The 17,192-nt window shown below is 36.3% G+C and overlaps 1 protein-coding gene across 1 annotated transcript; it reads left to right on the forward strand.

Annotated features, from left to right (window-relative positions):
* The first annotated feature begins 12,855 nt into the window (after nt 1-12,855).
* LOC122037987 (septin and tuftelin-interacting protein 1 homolog 1-like) lies at nt 12,856-16,054 on the forward strand. The gene is made up of 3 exons (XM_042597506.1): nt 12,856-13,527; nt 14,838-14,969; nt 15,824-16,054. Exons 1-3 carry the CDS (start codon nt 12,856-12,858, stop codon nt 16,052-16,054), a joined length of 1,035 nt encoding a protein of 344 aa, XP_042453440.1.
* Nucleotides 16,055-17,192: the final 1,138 nt, after the last annotated feature.

Here is a 17,192-nt window from a genome sequence, read left to right on the forward strand (position 1 = left end):
ATGTAGATGATCTAATTGTGACAGAAGTTCACCTTAAATGATAAAACCTTTTAAGGAAGCTATGGCAAAAGAATTTGATATGACCGATATGGAACTTATGTCCTACTTTCTCAGCTTGGAGGTGAAATAAGGAGTTGATGACATATTTATGACTCAAGAACAATATGCAAAGGAGGTCCTCAAGAGGTTTAGAATGGATGATTGTAATCCAGTTAACACACCGGTGGACTGTGGAACAAAGCTATCAAAGAGTGGCGAAGGAAAGATGGTTGATCCCATACGTTTGAAAAGCTTGGTGGGAAGCTTGCGGTACCTAACTTGTACTCGACTAGATATATTATATGGAGTCAGTCTTGTGAGCAGGTTCATGGAGGAGCCTAAAGAGACTCATTGGAAGGCGGTCAAGCAAATCCTTCGTTATGTCCGAGGTACTCTGAATCACGGATTATTTTATTCTCACTCTAACAATTCTCAACTTGTTGGATATTTGGATAGTGATTGGAGTGGAGATTGTGATGACCGGAAAAGCACTTCCGGCTTTACATTTTTCGTTGGAGATACTGTTGGTTGTTACTCGGAAATCCTAGAGGTTCCACTGTACAAAATTTTGTACAAAGGTCTGAACCTTTTCCTAGCTACCATGTGTTCTTTTGAATTAAATTTTGGATCGCCTGCGGAACTTAACACGTTTGATCCAAAACTTAATCTATTTGTTCTTTTAGGTTTTGACTTGGATCTCCTGCGGAACTTAACACGTTCGACCCAAGTCACCTTAAGTTATTAATTCCATTAAATATTAATTTCCATAATTGGTTCCCAGTACTGACGTGGCGAGACACATGGCCTTCTTGGATATGGGAGCAATCACCACCGACTAGACAAAACCTTTTATAGAAAGCTAATATTTAATTTCCTAAAATAACTTTAGGTTAACCGAAAAGAACAATCAAATCACAAGGAAAGAAAACAAAAGAACACTATATCGAAACAAATTTGAAACTCTAGAATCGATGCCTCTTGTATTTAGTATTATTTCCAAAAATAACTAGTATGATGCGAAAAAAAATTACTAGTTATACATTTTAGAAAGACCTCTTGATCTTCTACCTCCTCTTCTAACCTCGGACGCTGTGTGGGCAACGATCTTCCGAGATGAGAACCACCAAGTACTCTTCTTCCTTACAAGTTTCGCCATCAAAACTTCTCCTAGGATGAAGAGGTTCGCCACCACCACCATGCTCCAAGGGATGCTAGAAAAGAGGCTTTTTCTCTCCTTCTTCTCCTTCTTAGATCCGCCACCAAAGATATATCCACCATGAGAAGGTTTCGCCACACAAAGGAGAGGAGAGGAAAGAAAGGGTCCACACCCAAGGAGAAAAGAGAGGAAAATAGAATAGAGTCATTCACCTTGAGCCTCCTCTACCCCCTCTTTATAATCCTTGGTCTTGGCAAATAAGGAAAATTTAATAAAACTTCCTTAATTCTTTTGCCATTGAAAAGGAAAATTTATTTAATTAAAATAATTTTCTCTTTTCAAATTATAATGGTCGGCCACTCTTCTCCCCAAAACAAGGAGAGTTTTAATTAAAACAAAATTAAAACTTCCTAATTTGTTTCTAGAAATTTATAAAAATTTCTCCAATAATTTTAATCCCTTCATGATTGGTTAATAAAAGAAATTTTATAAATTAAAATCTTTCTTTAAACATGTGGATAATTTCTAAAAGGAAAGTTATCTCTAAAAATTAAAATCTCCTTTCAATCTACAAATAAGGAAAGATATTAAATCTTTTCTTAATCTTTTGTAGAAACTAATAAAGAGAATTTTTAATTTTCAAACTTCTTTTAAATCATGAATATAATTAAAAGGAAAGTTTTTACCAAAATTAAAATCAACCTTTTAATCTACAAATAAGGAAAGAGATTTTAACTCTTCTCTTAATCTTTTGTAGAATCTTATAAAAGGAAGGATTTAAATTTTTAAACTCTCTTTTAAATTATATTATCCACATAAGAAAAATTTTAAAATTAAAATTCTTTTTTATTTTAATAGGGACGGCCACATGAATTCACCCATGAACATACCCATGGCCGGCCCTAGCTTGGTCTCCAAGCTAGCTTGGCCGGCCCCTATAGGATGGGTAAGAAGGTGGGTATAGGTGGGTATAGTACTCTATAATTAAGAGGCTACGATAGGGACCGAGAGGAGGAATTGGTTTTGGTCTCCCGATAAAATTAAGCATCCCGTGCTCGCCCCGAACACACAACTTAATTTTATCAATAATAATTCATTCCACTAGAGAACTATTATTGAACTACCGCACCAATCCCAAATTACATTTTGGGCTCCTTCTTATCATGAGTGTGTTAGTCTCCGTGTTTAAGATAACAATGTCCACTAATTAAGTAAGTTACGACAACTCACTTAATTAATATCTAGCTCCACAGTAGTACCACTCAACTTCATCGCCATGTCGGACTAAGTCCACCTGCAGGTTTAACATGACAATCCTTATGAGCTCCTCTTGAGACATTCTCAACCTAGATCACTAGGACACGCTTCCTTCTATAATCAACAACACACACTATAAGTGATATCATTTTCCAACTTATCGGGGTTATTGATTCATCGAACTAAATCTCACCCATTGATAAATTAAAGAAATAAATATCAAATATATGTGCTTGTTATTATATTAGGATTAAGAGCACACACTTCCATAATAACTGAGGTATTTGTTTCTTTATAAAGTCAGTATAAAAGAAACGACCTCTAATGGTCCTACTCAATACACTCTAAGTGTACTAGTGTAATTATATAGTTAAGATAAACTAATACCTAATTACACTACGACCTTCCAATGGTTTGTTCCTTTCCATTATGGTCGTGAGCTACTGTTTATAATTTATAAGGTACTGATAACATGATCCTCTGTGTATGACACCACACACCATGTTATCTACAATATAAATTAATTGAACAACTACATTTATCATAAATGTAAACATTTGACCAATGTGATTCTTATTTCTAGATAAATGTTTATACCAAAAGCTAGGCTTTTAGTATACACTCTAACAATCTCCCACTTATACTAAAAGACTAAGCTGCCATACATCTGATTCCCAACCCTTCAACATGCCCATCAATAGCTCTTGCCTTAAGGACCTTAGTGAAAGGATCTATAGGTCATCACCTGATGCAATCTATGCGGCAACAACTTCTCCTCGTTTATATAGTACTTGCGCTCTATTGTGTTTACTTGCCTTATAGACTTATGGTTTCTTCGAGTTTGTTACTGCACCAATATCATTACAATAAACTGTAATAATCTTTGGACAAACCAGAAATCATATCTAAGTCTATCTTGAGGTTATTGAGTCATTCAGCTTTTATGGTTGCCTTAGAGGCTTGCCATATACTTCTATGGTAGAGTCCAGAAAAACACCTATGCTTATCACTCTTCCATAGTTATGACTTTACCTCCTAAAGTAAACACAAAACCCCGAGGTTGACTTACTATTGTCCCTTTCTGATTGGATGTACAGAGACCAAATTATCTGCATTATAAGCTAGCATATAATCTCTAGTGCCTCTAAGGTACTTCAATATATGCTTTACCGCAGATCAATGTCCTTGTCCAGAGTTGCTTTGATATCTACTAACTATGCCCACGACAAAATAGATATCCAGTCTCGTACACAGCATTGCATACATTAGGCTTCCCACAGCCGAAGCATAAGGAACTGCCTTCATGTCCTTTATCTCCTTTGATGTCTACGGAGATATCTCTTTAGATAAAGTTACTCCATGCTAAAAAAGTAAGAAAGCTTTCTTGGAGTTTTGCATACTTAAAATGAGCAAGGATTTTTTTTTTCGATATATGAAACTTGGGATAAATAAAATATTCTTTTCTTGCGACCCCTTATTACTTTGATCTCAAGAATATATACATTCTCCCAAGTCCTTCATATCGAATTGTTTGGACAGCCATACCCTTACATCTGACAACATTTTGATATTATTTTCAACTACCAAAAATGTTATCTACGTATAGTACAAGAAATACCACCACGTTTCCATCACACTTTTTGTATACACAAGACATATCCGGTTACTAAATAAATCCACAGGTCTGGATTACTTTGATAAACCGGATGTTCCAAGACCTTGAAGCTTTGCCTTAGTCCATAGACTGATTGAGCTTGCACACAAGATGCTCTTTGCCCTTTGTAATGAACCATTCTGGTTGCTTTATATGGATGCTTTCTTCAAGACTTCCATTAAGGAAAACTGTCTTAACATCCACTTGCTAAAAAGAAACTGGATAGACTTTAGCATGACTACTGATAAAAGGTTTCCCCTTTTTTAATAAGCCTTGCTTTGAAAGTATACACTTTCCTGTCTGTCCTTCCTTTTCTATTGTAGACCTATTTAACACCCAATGGCTTTTACACCATCTGGTGGTTCTACAAGCTTCCAGATTTTATTAGAATATATATATTCTAATTCTGTTATTCATTACTCTTTGCCAAGATGCTGCATCTTTATCTTGGAGTGCTTCATCATATGTCCGGGATCAGGCTCATGTTCATTTGGGATCAAGTCCAAAGACTCTCCTAAAACATGAATCTCTTAGGTTGCTTGACAACCCTCCCACTACGATGAGGCACTATCTGTAATTGTGTATCATTTATGATACGTGTTGCAGTTTCTTGTGATATTTCATCTTGTACAATTGGTACTAGATTAGACATGTCCTTTATTATTTCCTTAAGAACAAATTTACTTATGGGCATGTGGTTTATTACATAGTCCTTTTCTAAAAATCGGTCATTGATGCTAACAATGACCTTCTGATTTTTAAGACTATAAACCTACTTTCATTTCTCTAGGATAACCCACAAACAAGTGAATTCCTGTCCAACTTATCATTGTCTCTCTTCAGCATATGTGCTGGACTACCCGAATCCGAATATGCTTCGAAATAGACTTACGCCTATTCAGCAATTCTATATGAGTAGAGAGTTCTGACTTTGGAAGGTACTATATTCACTTCCGTTTCCAGAGTATATCCTAAAAATGATTTTGGTAATATTCTAAATAACTCATCAATCTACTTATTCCCATAAGAGTCCTATACCTTCCTTTTTCTACACCATTCTGTTGGGGTGTACCAGGTGCAATTAGTTGGAATTGAATCCCTACTTCTGATAAGTGACTCCTAAATTCTTCCAAGAGGTACTTGCCACTATGTTCTAACCATAGTGACTTTTACTTTAACATTTCTCCGCATCAGCCTTGTACTATTTGAACTAATCAAAGTACTTAGTCTTGCGGTACATTAAGTAAATTTATTTGTATCTTGAATAGTTGTCTATAAAATAGACGAAATATTCAATACTACCTCTTGTCTGGTTAGTCATAGGATCACAAATCAGAATGAACCAATTTCAACATATCTTTGACTCCATACCCCTTAGACTTAAAAGTTTCTTGGTTATTTTTCCTTCCAAGTAAGACTCGCAGGTTGGAAAGATTTCCACTACTAATGAACTCAAAAGTTCATCAGCCACCAATGAATCCTACTCAAGTTAATATAACCTAGCCTTAGATGCCAAAGATATTAATGGTTCATTTCCGAAGGTTGCTTTCTCTTAAAATTAGAAGATGTGTTACTAATTTTCATTTGTTGTATCGTGAGAGTTATTGGATTTATAAATTGCCAACCAACGTACCAGAACAGATAACTTCCCTCTTTTTCTTAATAACAACTTTGTTATTAAAAGAAGCAGAATATCAAGTTCTTTGAATAGTTTAGAAACTAAAAACTAGTTCTTTCTAAACTTGGTGCGTAAAGACAATTACTCAAAAATCCATGTTTTATTCTTATCAAAAGATAAACATCTCCCACTGCAACAACTACCATTTTACAGAAGTGCTCATGTTGACGGTGTTTTAATTTTCATTTAGTTGCCGGATTTCCTGGAACCCTGCAATGAATTGCGGACATGATTGATGGCATCTGTATCTACACTCCAGGTTCTGGTAGATAACACCACTAAACATGTTTCAACTAATGAATTAAATACACCTATATTGTTCTTAGTTCTAAGAAGACAGTCTCCCTTAATGTCCAAGTCCTATTTCCAATCATTACAATTGGGACTACTAAGTCTTTTCTATAGTATAACAACTAGGGGATTGACAAACATTTTAAATCCTAAGAATCACAAAAATATTTGGTCAAGATCAATTCTTTAAAATCCCCATGAATTTTGTATGCCACGATAGTGTGGACGTATACAAAATCAAAGAGGAGATTTTATCCATTAATTTTACTATCTCGTCAACTTTACTTTATGACGAATAAAATTAATAGTTGATCTGTCTTTGATCAAATATTTGGTCAAGACTTTTTGAATTTAAAATAAAATATTGATTCCTCAAACAATATTATTTAAATTCACCAACACCTCAAACACCGTGAATTTTGCATGTCACGTTAGTGTGGACGTATACAAAATCAACATTTGTAAAAGGAGGGTTTTACCCATTAACTATCTTGTCAACGTATCTTTATGACAAATAAAATTATCTCAAACACCGTTAATCTTGTATGCCACGTTAGTGTGGACGTATACAAAATCAATCATTTGTAAGAGGGGTTTTAACCCTTTAATTTTATTATCTTGTCAACCTAGTTTTATGACAAATTAATAGTTGGTTTCATTTGGTCACACAAATAATAGCAGTGACTCTGATGGGGAGGATACTATTAGATGTGTCTAAATGTATACCATTACTTGACACTAAGTCCATTAATAAGATTATGCCCCTTCCGTTGGGGAAGATCACACGCTCTTAATTAACTTCCTATAGTCATCCAAAAATGGAAGTCTGTTCTAGTGATCCACAAACAAGCTCATCCGTTATGGAGGAAGGCTCAGAGCCAACGCGCAAGCTTGTTTGCATCACTTACAAACCAGTAATAGAGACCATGGGATTTATTTAAAAATCCCTCTCCCACTTAGTTATTTATAAACGAGGAATTTTAACTATGCTAGCCTACTAGTCATGTATACTAACATGCACACACAGCACAATATAAAAGCAATAAATAGAAAATCTAATTTTCAACTATTATGGCTTTTATCTCTAGTTGTCCTCCGTGTGTTGTCATCCCAAGCTGCTGCCATATTTGGCCACCGCCGCCGGGTCTAGCTGTCGCATCCATCTTGCTCCTAGTTCCGCTGCGCCTCTGGTCCTTAGAAGGTTCCACGCGTTGCAAGATTCGATCCGCGACATAAATAGAATTTTACATTTTGATCCTATATTCCATAAAAGGAATGTACATGTATCTAGATCAAAAATAAAATCCTAATAAAACTAAATACAGCTCCTGCTGTATTTAAATACAATCATGCACACACATATAAATGCCCTTAACATGTCCAAGGGTCCAATCACACACATAATAACTAAAAGTCATAATAGTTGGATCCCGCATCCACAAAGTTAGCACATCCTACTATTAACCTGCCTAAATTATGTATGACATGTGCATAATTAACCTAATACCAAATACATGAGGCAAACCCTAGCTGATACCAATTGTTGGTTGTTACTCGGAAAGCCTAGAGGTTCCACTGTAAAAATTTTGTACAAAGGTCCGAACCTTTCCTAGCTATCATGTGTTCTTTTAAATTAAATTTTGGATCGCCTGCGGAACTTAACACGTTTGATCCAAAACTTAATCTATTTGTTCTTTTAGGTTTTGACTTGGATCTCCTGCGGAACTTAACACGTTCGACCCAAGTCACCTTAAGTTATTAATTCCATTAAATATTAATTTCCATAATTGGTTCCCAGTACTGACGTGGCGAGGCACATGTCCTTCTTGGATATGGGAGCAACCACCACCGACTAGACAAAACCTTTTATAGAAAGCTAATATTTAATTTCCTAAAATAACTTTAGGTTAACCGAAAAGAACAATCAAATCACAAGGGAAAGAAAAACAAAAGAACACTATATCGAAAACAAATTCGAAACTCTAGAATCGTATGCCTCTTGTATTTAGTATTATTTCCAAAAATAACTAGTATGATGCGGAAAGAAAAATTACTAGTTATACCTTTTAGAAAGACCTCTTGATCTTCTACCGTATTCCTCTTCTAACCTCGGACGTTGTGTGGGCAACGATCTTCCGAGATGAGAACCACCAAGTACCTTCTTCTTCCTTACAAGTTTCGGCCATCAAAACTTCTCCTAGGATGAAGAGGTTCGGCCACCACCACCATGCTCCAAGGGATGCTAGAAAAGAGGCTTCTTTTCTCTCCTTCTTCTCCTTCTTAGATCCAACCACCAAAGATATCTCCACCATGAGAAGGTTTCGGCCACACAAAGGAGAGGAGAGGAAAGAAAGGGCCGGCCACACCCAAGGAGAAAAGAGAGGAAAAATAGAATAGAGTCGTTAGCCTTGAAGCCTCCTCTACCCCCTCTTTTATAATCCTTGGTCTTGGCAAATAAGGAAAATTTAATAAAAACTTCCTTAATTCTTTTGTCATTGAAAAGGAAAATTTATTTAATTAAAATAATTTTCTTTTCAAATTATAATGGCCGGCCACTCTTCTCCCCAAAACAAGGAGAGTTTTAATTAAAACAAAAATTAAAACTTCCTAATTTGTTTCTAGAAATTTATAAAAATTTCTCCAATAATTTTAATCCCTTCATGATTGGTTAATAAAAAGAAATTTTATAAATTAAAATCTTTCTTTTAAACATGTGGATAATTTCCAAAAAGGAAAGTTATCTCTAAAAATTAAAATCTCCTTTCAATCTACAAATAAGGAAAGATATTAAATCTTTTCTTAATCTTTTGTAGAAACTAATAAAAGAGAATTTTTAATTTTTAAACTTTCTTTTAAATCATGAATATAATTAAAAGGAAAGTTTTTACCAAAATTAAAATCAACCTTTTAATCTACAAATTAGGAAAGAGATTTTAACTCTTCTCTTAATCTTTTGTAGAATCTTATAAAAGGAAGGATTTAAATTTTTAAACTCTCTTTTAAATAATATTATCCACATAAGAAAAATTTTAAAATTAAAATTCTTTTCTATTTTAATAGAGACGACCACATGAACCCATGAACATACCCATGGCCGACCCTAGCTTGGTCTCCAAGCTAGCTTGGCCGGCCCCTATAGGATGGGTAAGAAGGTGGGTATAGGTGGGTATAGTACTCTATAATTAAGAGGCTACGATAGGGACCGAGAGAAGGAATTGGTTTTGGTCTCCCGATAAAATTAAGCATCCCGTGCTCGCACCGAACACACAACTTAATTTTATCAATAATAATTCATTCCACTAGAGAACTATTATTGAACTACCGCACCAATCCCAAATTACATTTTGGGCTCCTTCTTATCATGAGTGTGTTAGTCTCCCTGTGTTTAAGATAACAAATGTCCACTAATTAAGTAAGTTATTGACAACTCACTTAATTAATATCTAGCTCCACGAGTAGTACCACTCAACTTCATCGTCATGTCGGACTAAGTCCACCTGCAGGGTTTAACATGACAATCCTTATGAGCTCCTCTTGGGGACATTCTCAACCTAGATCACTAGGACACAGTTTCCTTCTATAATCAACAACACACACTATAAGTGATATCATTTCCCTGTTGGTGCAACCTTAGGTCAAGGTTGACCTGGTTGACCCGACTCGAGTTGACTTGACTCGAGTTGTATTTTGATGTTTGACTTGGGAAGACTGTTGATGCAACCTTAGGTCAAGATTGACCTAGTTGAGTTGCATGTTGATGTTTGACACTCGTGAGAGAGTTCTATTCTTGATATGGGACAAGAATAGATGTTTGGGAAATTATTGGTGCAACCGTAGGTCAAGGTTGACCTGGTTGACCTGATTCGGGAAAAAGTCCAAGTATGGAGACTTGGCAACGGAAAAGTCCAAGCAGGGAGCTTGGCACTGGAAAAGTCCAAGTATGGAGACTTGGCACTGGAAAAGTCAAAGTATAGAGACTTGGCACTGGGAAAGTCCAAGTATGAAGACTTGGCACGGAAAAGTCCAAGCAGGGAGCTTGGCACTGGAAAAGTCCAAGTATGGAGACTTGGCACTGGAAAAGTCCAAGCAGGGAGCTTGGCACGTGAAAAGTCCAAGTATGGAGACTTGGCACGGGGAAAGTCCAAACAGGGAGTTTGGCACGGGGAAAAGTCCTGGTGAGTGAAGCCAGGCAGTCGGGAAATCCTGGTGAGTGAATCCAGGTGAAAATCCTAGTGAGTGAAGCTAGGTGAAGGTGAAAGTCCTGGTGAGTGAAGCCAGGCATTCGTGAAAATCCTAGTGAGTGAAGCTAGGTGAATGAGAAAGTCCTAACTGGGATGTTAGGCAGTGTGGAAAGTCCTGGTGAGTGAAGCCAGGCAGTGTGGAGAGTCCTGGTGAGTGAAGCCAGGCAGTGAGAAAGTCCTAACTGGGATGTTAGGCAGTGTGGAAATCCTGGTGAGTGAAGCCAGGTGAAAGTCCTGGTGAGTGAAGCCAGGCAAGGGAAAAATCCAGATAGATCAGGGATGATCGGACATCTGGTATTGAGGAAAGTCCAAGTAGGTCAAAGGGATTGACCGGACACTTGGCGGGGAATTCTAGCAGGTCAAGGGAGTGACCAGATGCTAGGAATTAAGTACCAACAGGTCGAGGTTGACCGAATGTTGGTTTGGGGATGTTGGTGTAGAAGCCTGAGGTTTAAGGCTGAGGAGTTTGGATCGGTCTGGGGACCGATCCAGTGATACACTGGATAGCCTGATCGGTCACCAGACCGATCAGTAACCATCCAGTAGCCTACTGTAGGTTATCTGATCGGTCTGGAGACCGATCAGGAGGCTGATCGGTCCACAGACCGATCAGGAAACGAACAGAAAGTTGGGCAACTTTCTGTGAATCATGCTGATCGGTCTGGGGACCGATCAGTAGGTTCCCTGATCGGTCCACAGACCGATCAGGGCACTAGCCGTTGCGACGCAACGGCTAGATTTCTTCTCCGCTGGCTTCTGTCTTCGCAGGTATAAAAGGATCGAGGGCATCTTCTGTGGGTCTACTTCTTCTTCCTCCTTCCTATTGCTAAGTGCTGCTGTGCTTGAGTTTTGTTGAGCTCGTCCAAAGCTTCGCGTGAGCTTCACCGACTGGAACAGCTGCTGCTGTTAGAGTTTTCGAAGCTGCTGCTTCATCCGGACTCCAGTCGACGAGAAAGCAAGATTGGTAGAGTGCTTGTGTATTCTTATTGTATTTCTTGCTTACTCTTTGTTCTTGTACTCTTTGTTTGCTGTTGCAAACGTTTGTGGCGAGGTTTCTCCACCCACAAGGAGTATATTATTAGCCGGTTCTCCGGGGACTCATCCACCGACGGATTGATAGGGCTCGTCCACCTCACGGACACGCCGAGGAGTAGGAGTTCATCTCCGAACCTCGTTACATCCTTGCGTTTGAGGTTTGCTTTCTTCTCCTTAGTTTCTTTCTTGTATTTCCGCTGCGACTAACCTAATCGTAGGAAGAAACGCGATCGATTTGGGGCGGCTATTCACACCCCCCCTCTCTAGCCGAGTACGAAGGATCCTAACATTCCCAACTTATCGGGGTTATTGATTCATCGAACTAAATCTCACCCATTGATAAATTAAAGAAATAAATATCAAATATATGTGCTTGTTATTATATTAGGATTAAGAGCACACACTTCCATAATAACTGAGGTCTTTGTTTCTTTATAAAGTCAGTATAAAAGAAACGACCTCTAATGGTCCTACTCAATACACTCTAAGTGTACTAGTGTAATTATATAGTTAAGATAAACTAATACCTAATTACACTACGACCTTCCAATGATTTGTTCCTTTCCATTATGGTCGTGAGCTACTGTTTATAATTTATAAGGTACTGATAACATGATCCTCTGTGTGTGACACCACACACCATGTTATCTACAATATAAATTAATTGAACAACTACATTTATCATAAATGTAAACATTTGACCAATGTGATTCTTATTTCTAGATAAATATTTATACCAAAAGCTAGGCTTTTAGTATACACTCTAACAGATACGACATTTTCTTGGATATCAAAAAACAACTTATTATTACTCTTTCCACTTGTGAAGCAGAGTACATTGCGGCATCCTCATGTGTTAGTCATGCTATATGGTTGAGAAACCTACTGAAGGAGATAAAATTTGAACAAAATGAAGCAACTCAAATTTGCATTGACAACAAATCGACAATTGCATTGGGGAAGAATTCGGTATATCATCAAAGAAGTAAACATATTGATGTTCGCTTTCATTCTATTCGCGAACATATGAAAAACAAAGATGTGGAGCTAGTCTATGTGAAGACTAAAGATCAAGTTGCTGACATCTTTATAAAGCTACTCAAATTTGAAGATTTCATCAAGATGCGGAATCTACTTGGAGTCACAAAATTAAGTTTAAGAGGGGGTGTTAGAAATTAAACTTTATTTTAGAGATAAAAATTGTTAATAAAAGTTTGTGAAGATAGAATGATGAGGTCGCAAGTTTGACTAGACTTTGTGATAGGATAAAGTTGATGAGGTGACAATTATGATATGAATAAGAAGTTTCATAGAGATAGAATAATTCAATTGGTGTTTATCCATTAAGCCTATAAATATGTACTTTCTTTCATGAATGAAGCAAGTTGAGTGTTTTATTTTATTTCTCCTCTTCTTCCACGTAGAGATTCTCCTCCTCCTCCACATTTTTTTTCTTCTATAATCCTTTTTATTTCTTCTCCCATAATTCATCTTCCAACATGAGATGGGGAAGTTTAAGGCGCACACCAAGGGAATAGGTTTGAAGCTGATGAAGAAGATAGGATTCAAGGAAGGGTCTGGATTGGGGGAAAATGAACAAGGCATAGTTGCCCGGGTAGAAGCTAAGCTCCATCCAAAGAACATGGGCATAGGATTCAACGGCTACAAGGAGGCTAAATTGCCTGTTTTGGATGAAGCGCCAAAGGAAAAGATGGCTACTCAAGTGGTAACAGGACCTTCAAAGGAGAAGAGGTGGTTAAAGCAAAAGCGAGGAAGAGCCGAAGCTGAGATTTTGACGATGGATGAGCCGCTAGCTAAAAAGCAGGAACAGGATATTAACGCTGTTCAGAAGGTTCTTGATATGATGGGACCACAAGTTGAGGTCTTGATGAGTCTAGATAATTTGAACATGGAGACTGAGATGAAAGAGAATGATGTTCCCACACCCGAGCTGCTCCAGTACAATGTTAGACAAATCGTGGAATCTACTGAGCTTGACATACAAAAGTCGGACCAATGGCACAGAAAGCAACTTCATGTTATGGAGTCAATTGCATTAGTCGTAGAAAAGATAAAAGCGGACAGTTTATTCAAGGGTTTGACGCTTGATTCATTGCTAACCACTTTCAAAGATCTAAAAGAGATCTTTGAAAGATTTAAAAAAAAAATCGATTTGGTATGTTTATGTGATAAAAAAAAGATTTTTTATTCAATTGTTATTAGGAGTGGTCATGGATCAGATTGGTTCAGTTATTAGGGTAAAAAATTATCCGGCCCTATTAGATCAGATAATGCAATATCAGGACCCTACATCCGACCCTATACCCGATGATTCTTATGTATCAGATATCAGGCGGATTATCAGTTATTTGTATATCCAACCCTATATTCAATAAAATATAAAATATAAATATAATACAATAAAAAATAAAATATTTTAAATAATAATAGACATTACTCATTACACGTTGTAGCAGTTAATCGACAGTAGTTGCTACAACGTGTAGCAGCTTATCGACAGTAGCTGCTACAAGTAGGGGTGATCACGGATCGGGTTAATTCTATTATTGGGGTAAAAAACTATCCAACCCTACTAGATAAGATAATGCAATATTAGAACCCTACATCCGACCCTATATCCGATGGAGTTTTTTTTTCCATTCGGTTTGGGTCGATATGAGCGAATTGATCAGTTTGGTGGGTTGACTATTCACTTCTAATTGCTACACTTTAACAAAGTATAACAATCGATTATTTTTTTAAAAAAAAATAATAATTAAAAAGTCTTCTATGTCAAAAAATTGGTGCTCTTAATATGGTATATCAAATTAATATTTGAGAGTATGGACATAATTAGGAGAATTAGACGAACACATGTGCTCTGATTCCATATAATTCCGAGCTCTCTAGGTCCATCAGTTGATTTTGGCTAAAACTGATTGATGGACCAAGAGCAATAGGAATTATTTGTAAAGAGGACACTATCACCTGAATTTCAAATAAGTATTAATTACTAATACTAGTCACTTAATGAATTTGGTTGTATTAGAAATATTTGGTGGATTCAAATTGAATATGTTAAATATATTTTTCTTATCAGGAGAAGAGTGAAAAATTCAAAAGAATCAGGGTAAATTAAGACCACATTCACATGATGAGCCGGAGAGGTTATGCTATGGTAAGTATTATATTTTTAAAAATGTTATGTAAAGTTATGTGAATATACTTAACATTCTTATTTATTCCTAACTATTTTTATAAAACACAATATATATATTTAGCAAGTCCTGATACCCCAATTACAAGATCACAAGTTTAGATTGAAGGTCACACAAAGAAAAATAAGACAACCTATTAGACAAGTTATTGCCGAGAAAATATTAATAAAGTTATCTCTTGTTATTATATCTAAAAGTTTTCATACAAATGCCACTATTAACTTAAACTTTTTTTTTTTTTACAAAGTTTGTATCTTGTTATTTGCAGAAAGAAATAAAAGAATGTCCACCCAAATCTCTGAACGCAGCTAACATTGCTAATGATGCAATTAGCCTTGTATTTGGCAAGGAATCTCGAGGAAGAGTGCAAGAAATGGGATTTAGAGTTACACCATCAAAAGTTGGAATGTCTGGGCAACAAAATAAAGTCATTAAATATCTTGAAAATATGATGTATATACTTTAACAACAAATGCAAGAAATGAGGAGCATGTTTTTACAAAATCAAAGGCAACAAAATGAACAAGAACAAGTTAGTAATTAAACAACATGCATTTACTCTTAATTATTATGATTTTTTTATATTCATGTTAGTGTAATTATATTATGGTGATATTACTTACACAATTTGTTATAAAATTAGGTTGTTAGTATAGCATTGGTAGCGGTATTGACAATTATATTCATGTTGGTATTGATGTCAATGTTTGTAATGTTAGTCAACAACAAGCTGCAACTCATGTAACTAACTTACTGTACTTAGATATAAATACATGTGTAATCTATTGATACTCAAATTATGTGATAGTAGAGTAAATGCATGTTGTTGTAACAAGTTATGTGATAGTAGAGTAAATACATGTTGTAAATGCATGTGATAGTAGATATGTTTATTATTTTTGTTTTCTTCTTGTTCTTGTAACAAGTTTGATGGGTCGTAGAATTAGGACCAGTTTGACATTGACATTAACTCTAATAATTTCAAGTTAACTAAGGTTGTGTTGATGGACCAAAATAATTAATGTATGAGGGATTAGTAGAAGAGAACTGAAAAACAAAGTGTGAACAAGCGACAATTGAAACTTCAGTTGCTTGAAAGTATATTTGCATCTTGTGACTCGACTGTGTCTATATGTTTGTGCCATTTGAAAATTGTATTGTTTAAAGTTCTATATTATTTATATTTAATTATTACTTGGAATCAACTCTATATAACTTATATAGATTGTTTTTGTTATACTGTCACAACTGAAGAATTTGAGTCATGGAGATATCATTGATAGTACTAAATGTAAGCTGCTTCATTGGAGTGTTCATGGAGTTATTGCAGAAGGTCGAATTGCATCCACAGATCCAAAAGTAAAAGTGCATCACGTTCCTGTTAATGGAACTTGTTGGAAAGTTTGGATTGATAGAGTGGACCTAATTCGACCAAATGATGAAATGATTTTTCTCAAAGATGCAATAGGAAGCACAATTACTTAGTTATCCAAGTTTATAGTTTTGTATTATTATATTGAGTTACCGATTTTATACTTTTTAGGAAAGTATTTATGTTATTAAGTGAATTTGTGTTACTGATTTGAAATGGTTGCTACTAAGTGAATTGTTATTTTGTTAAATGTGGTGTTGATGATTATTTGTGATATTATAAATATTTTAGTTTTATAATTGAGTGTATGTGGTATTATAATTTTTTGTGTTATTTATTTGTGTTGTAGTTGTGGATGTATATTTTTTGTATTATAATTGTATAAGATATGTATATATAGTTGTATAAGAATTGTATTATAATTGATTTTGTCAAATGCAACCGCAGCGTGGGGTCGCACGCTGCAGATGCACTTTACCCCAACCCTTAGAAAGTGCATTTTTCCACAACGTACGACTATATGCTGCGGAAAATTACATCCACAGAGCACAGCTACACACTACAATTAAGTGCATTCGTAGTGTATGGCTGCACGCTCCGTATGTAATTTCCGCAGGATGCGGCCGCATGTTACAGAAGTGCTATGACTCTTAACATGTTGGAGTTGTGCATCATGCAATGCGCGCGACGGATAGTATAATTACATGCTACAGAAAATTATATTTGTTGTAGTGAATCCTCATTGGATTCTTCTGAAAGAGGAGATACTTTGATACCACCCTTGTAACGACCCGCCTTCTACTGGCTAGGCTGTAAGGCCGAGGGTTACATTATGCTGTGCTAAGCTATAATTTAAGGTGCGGTAAACTGGACTAAATAAAATCTTACTCTTCTAGTGACTATTACAGCCTGTAAGATTAGGTTCAAAGACCTTTCCATTGACATACATACACTAGGGAAGGAACCCATACTTTCTATTTGCTCAAAAGACTGAATTAAGACCCTTCCAGCTGAAATCAGACACTCCAATCGATCAGCTGATCGATCGGAGTCATCTGATCGATCCGCTGATCGATTCAGCGTGCTACTGTGCACGGACAAGATTCTGGATCGATCGGCTGATCGATCTGTCCTGACTAATCGATCCATTGATCGATTCAGCGCGCTACTATGCGCGGGGTAATATTCTGGATCGATCGGCTGATCGATCCAAACTTGGCAATCGATGCAAGGATCGATTCCAGAGCTCTC

This window comes from Zingiber officinale, chromosome 1B, assembly GCF_018446385.1.
Source record: "Zingiber officinale cultivar Zhangliang chromosome 1B, Zo_v1.1, whole genome shotgun sequence".
Classification (NCBI taxonomy): Eukaryota; Viridiplantae; Streptophyta; class Magnoliopsida; order Zingiberales; family Zingiberaceae; genus Zingiber; species Zingiber officinale.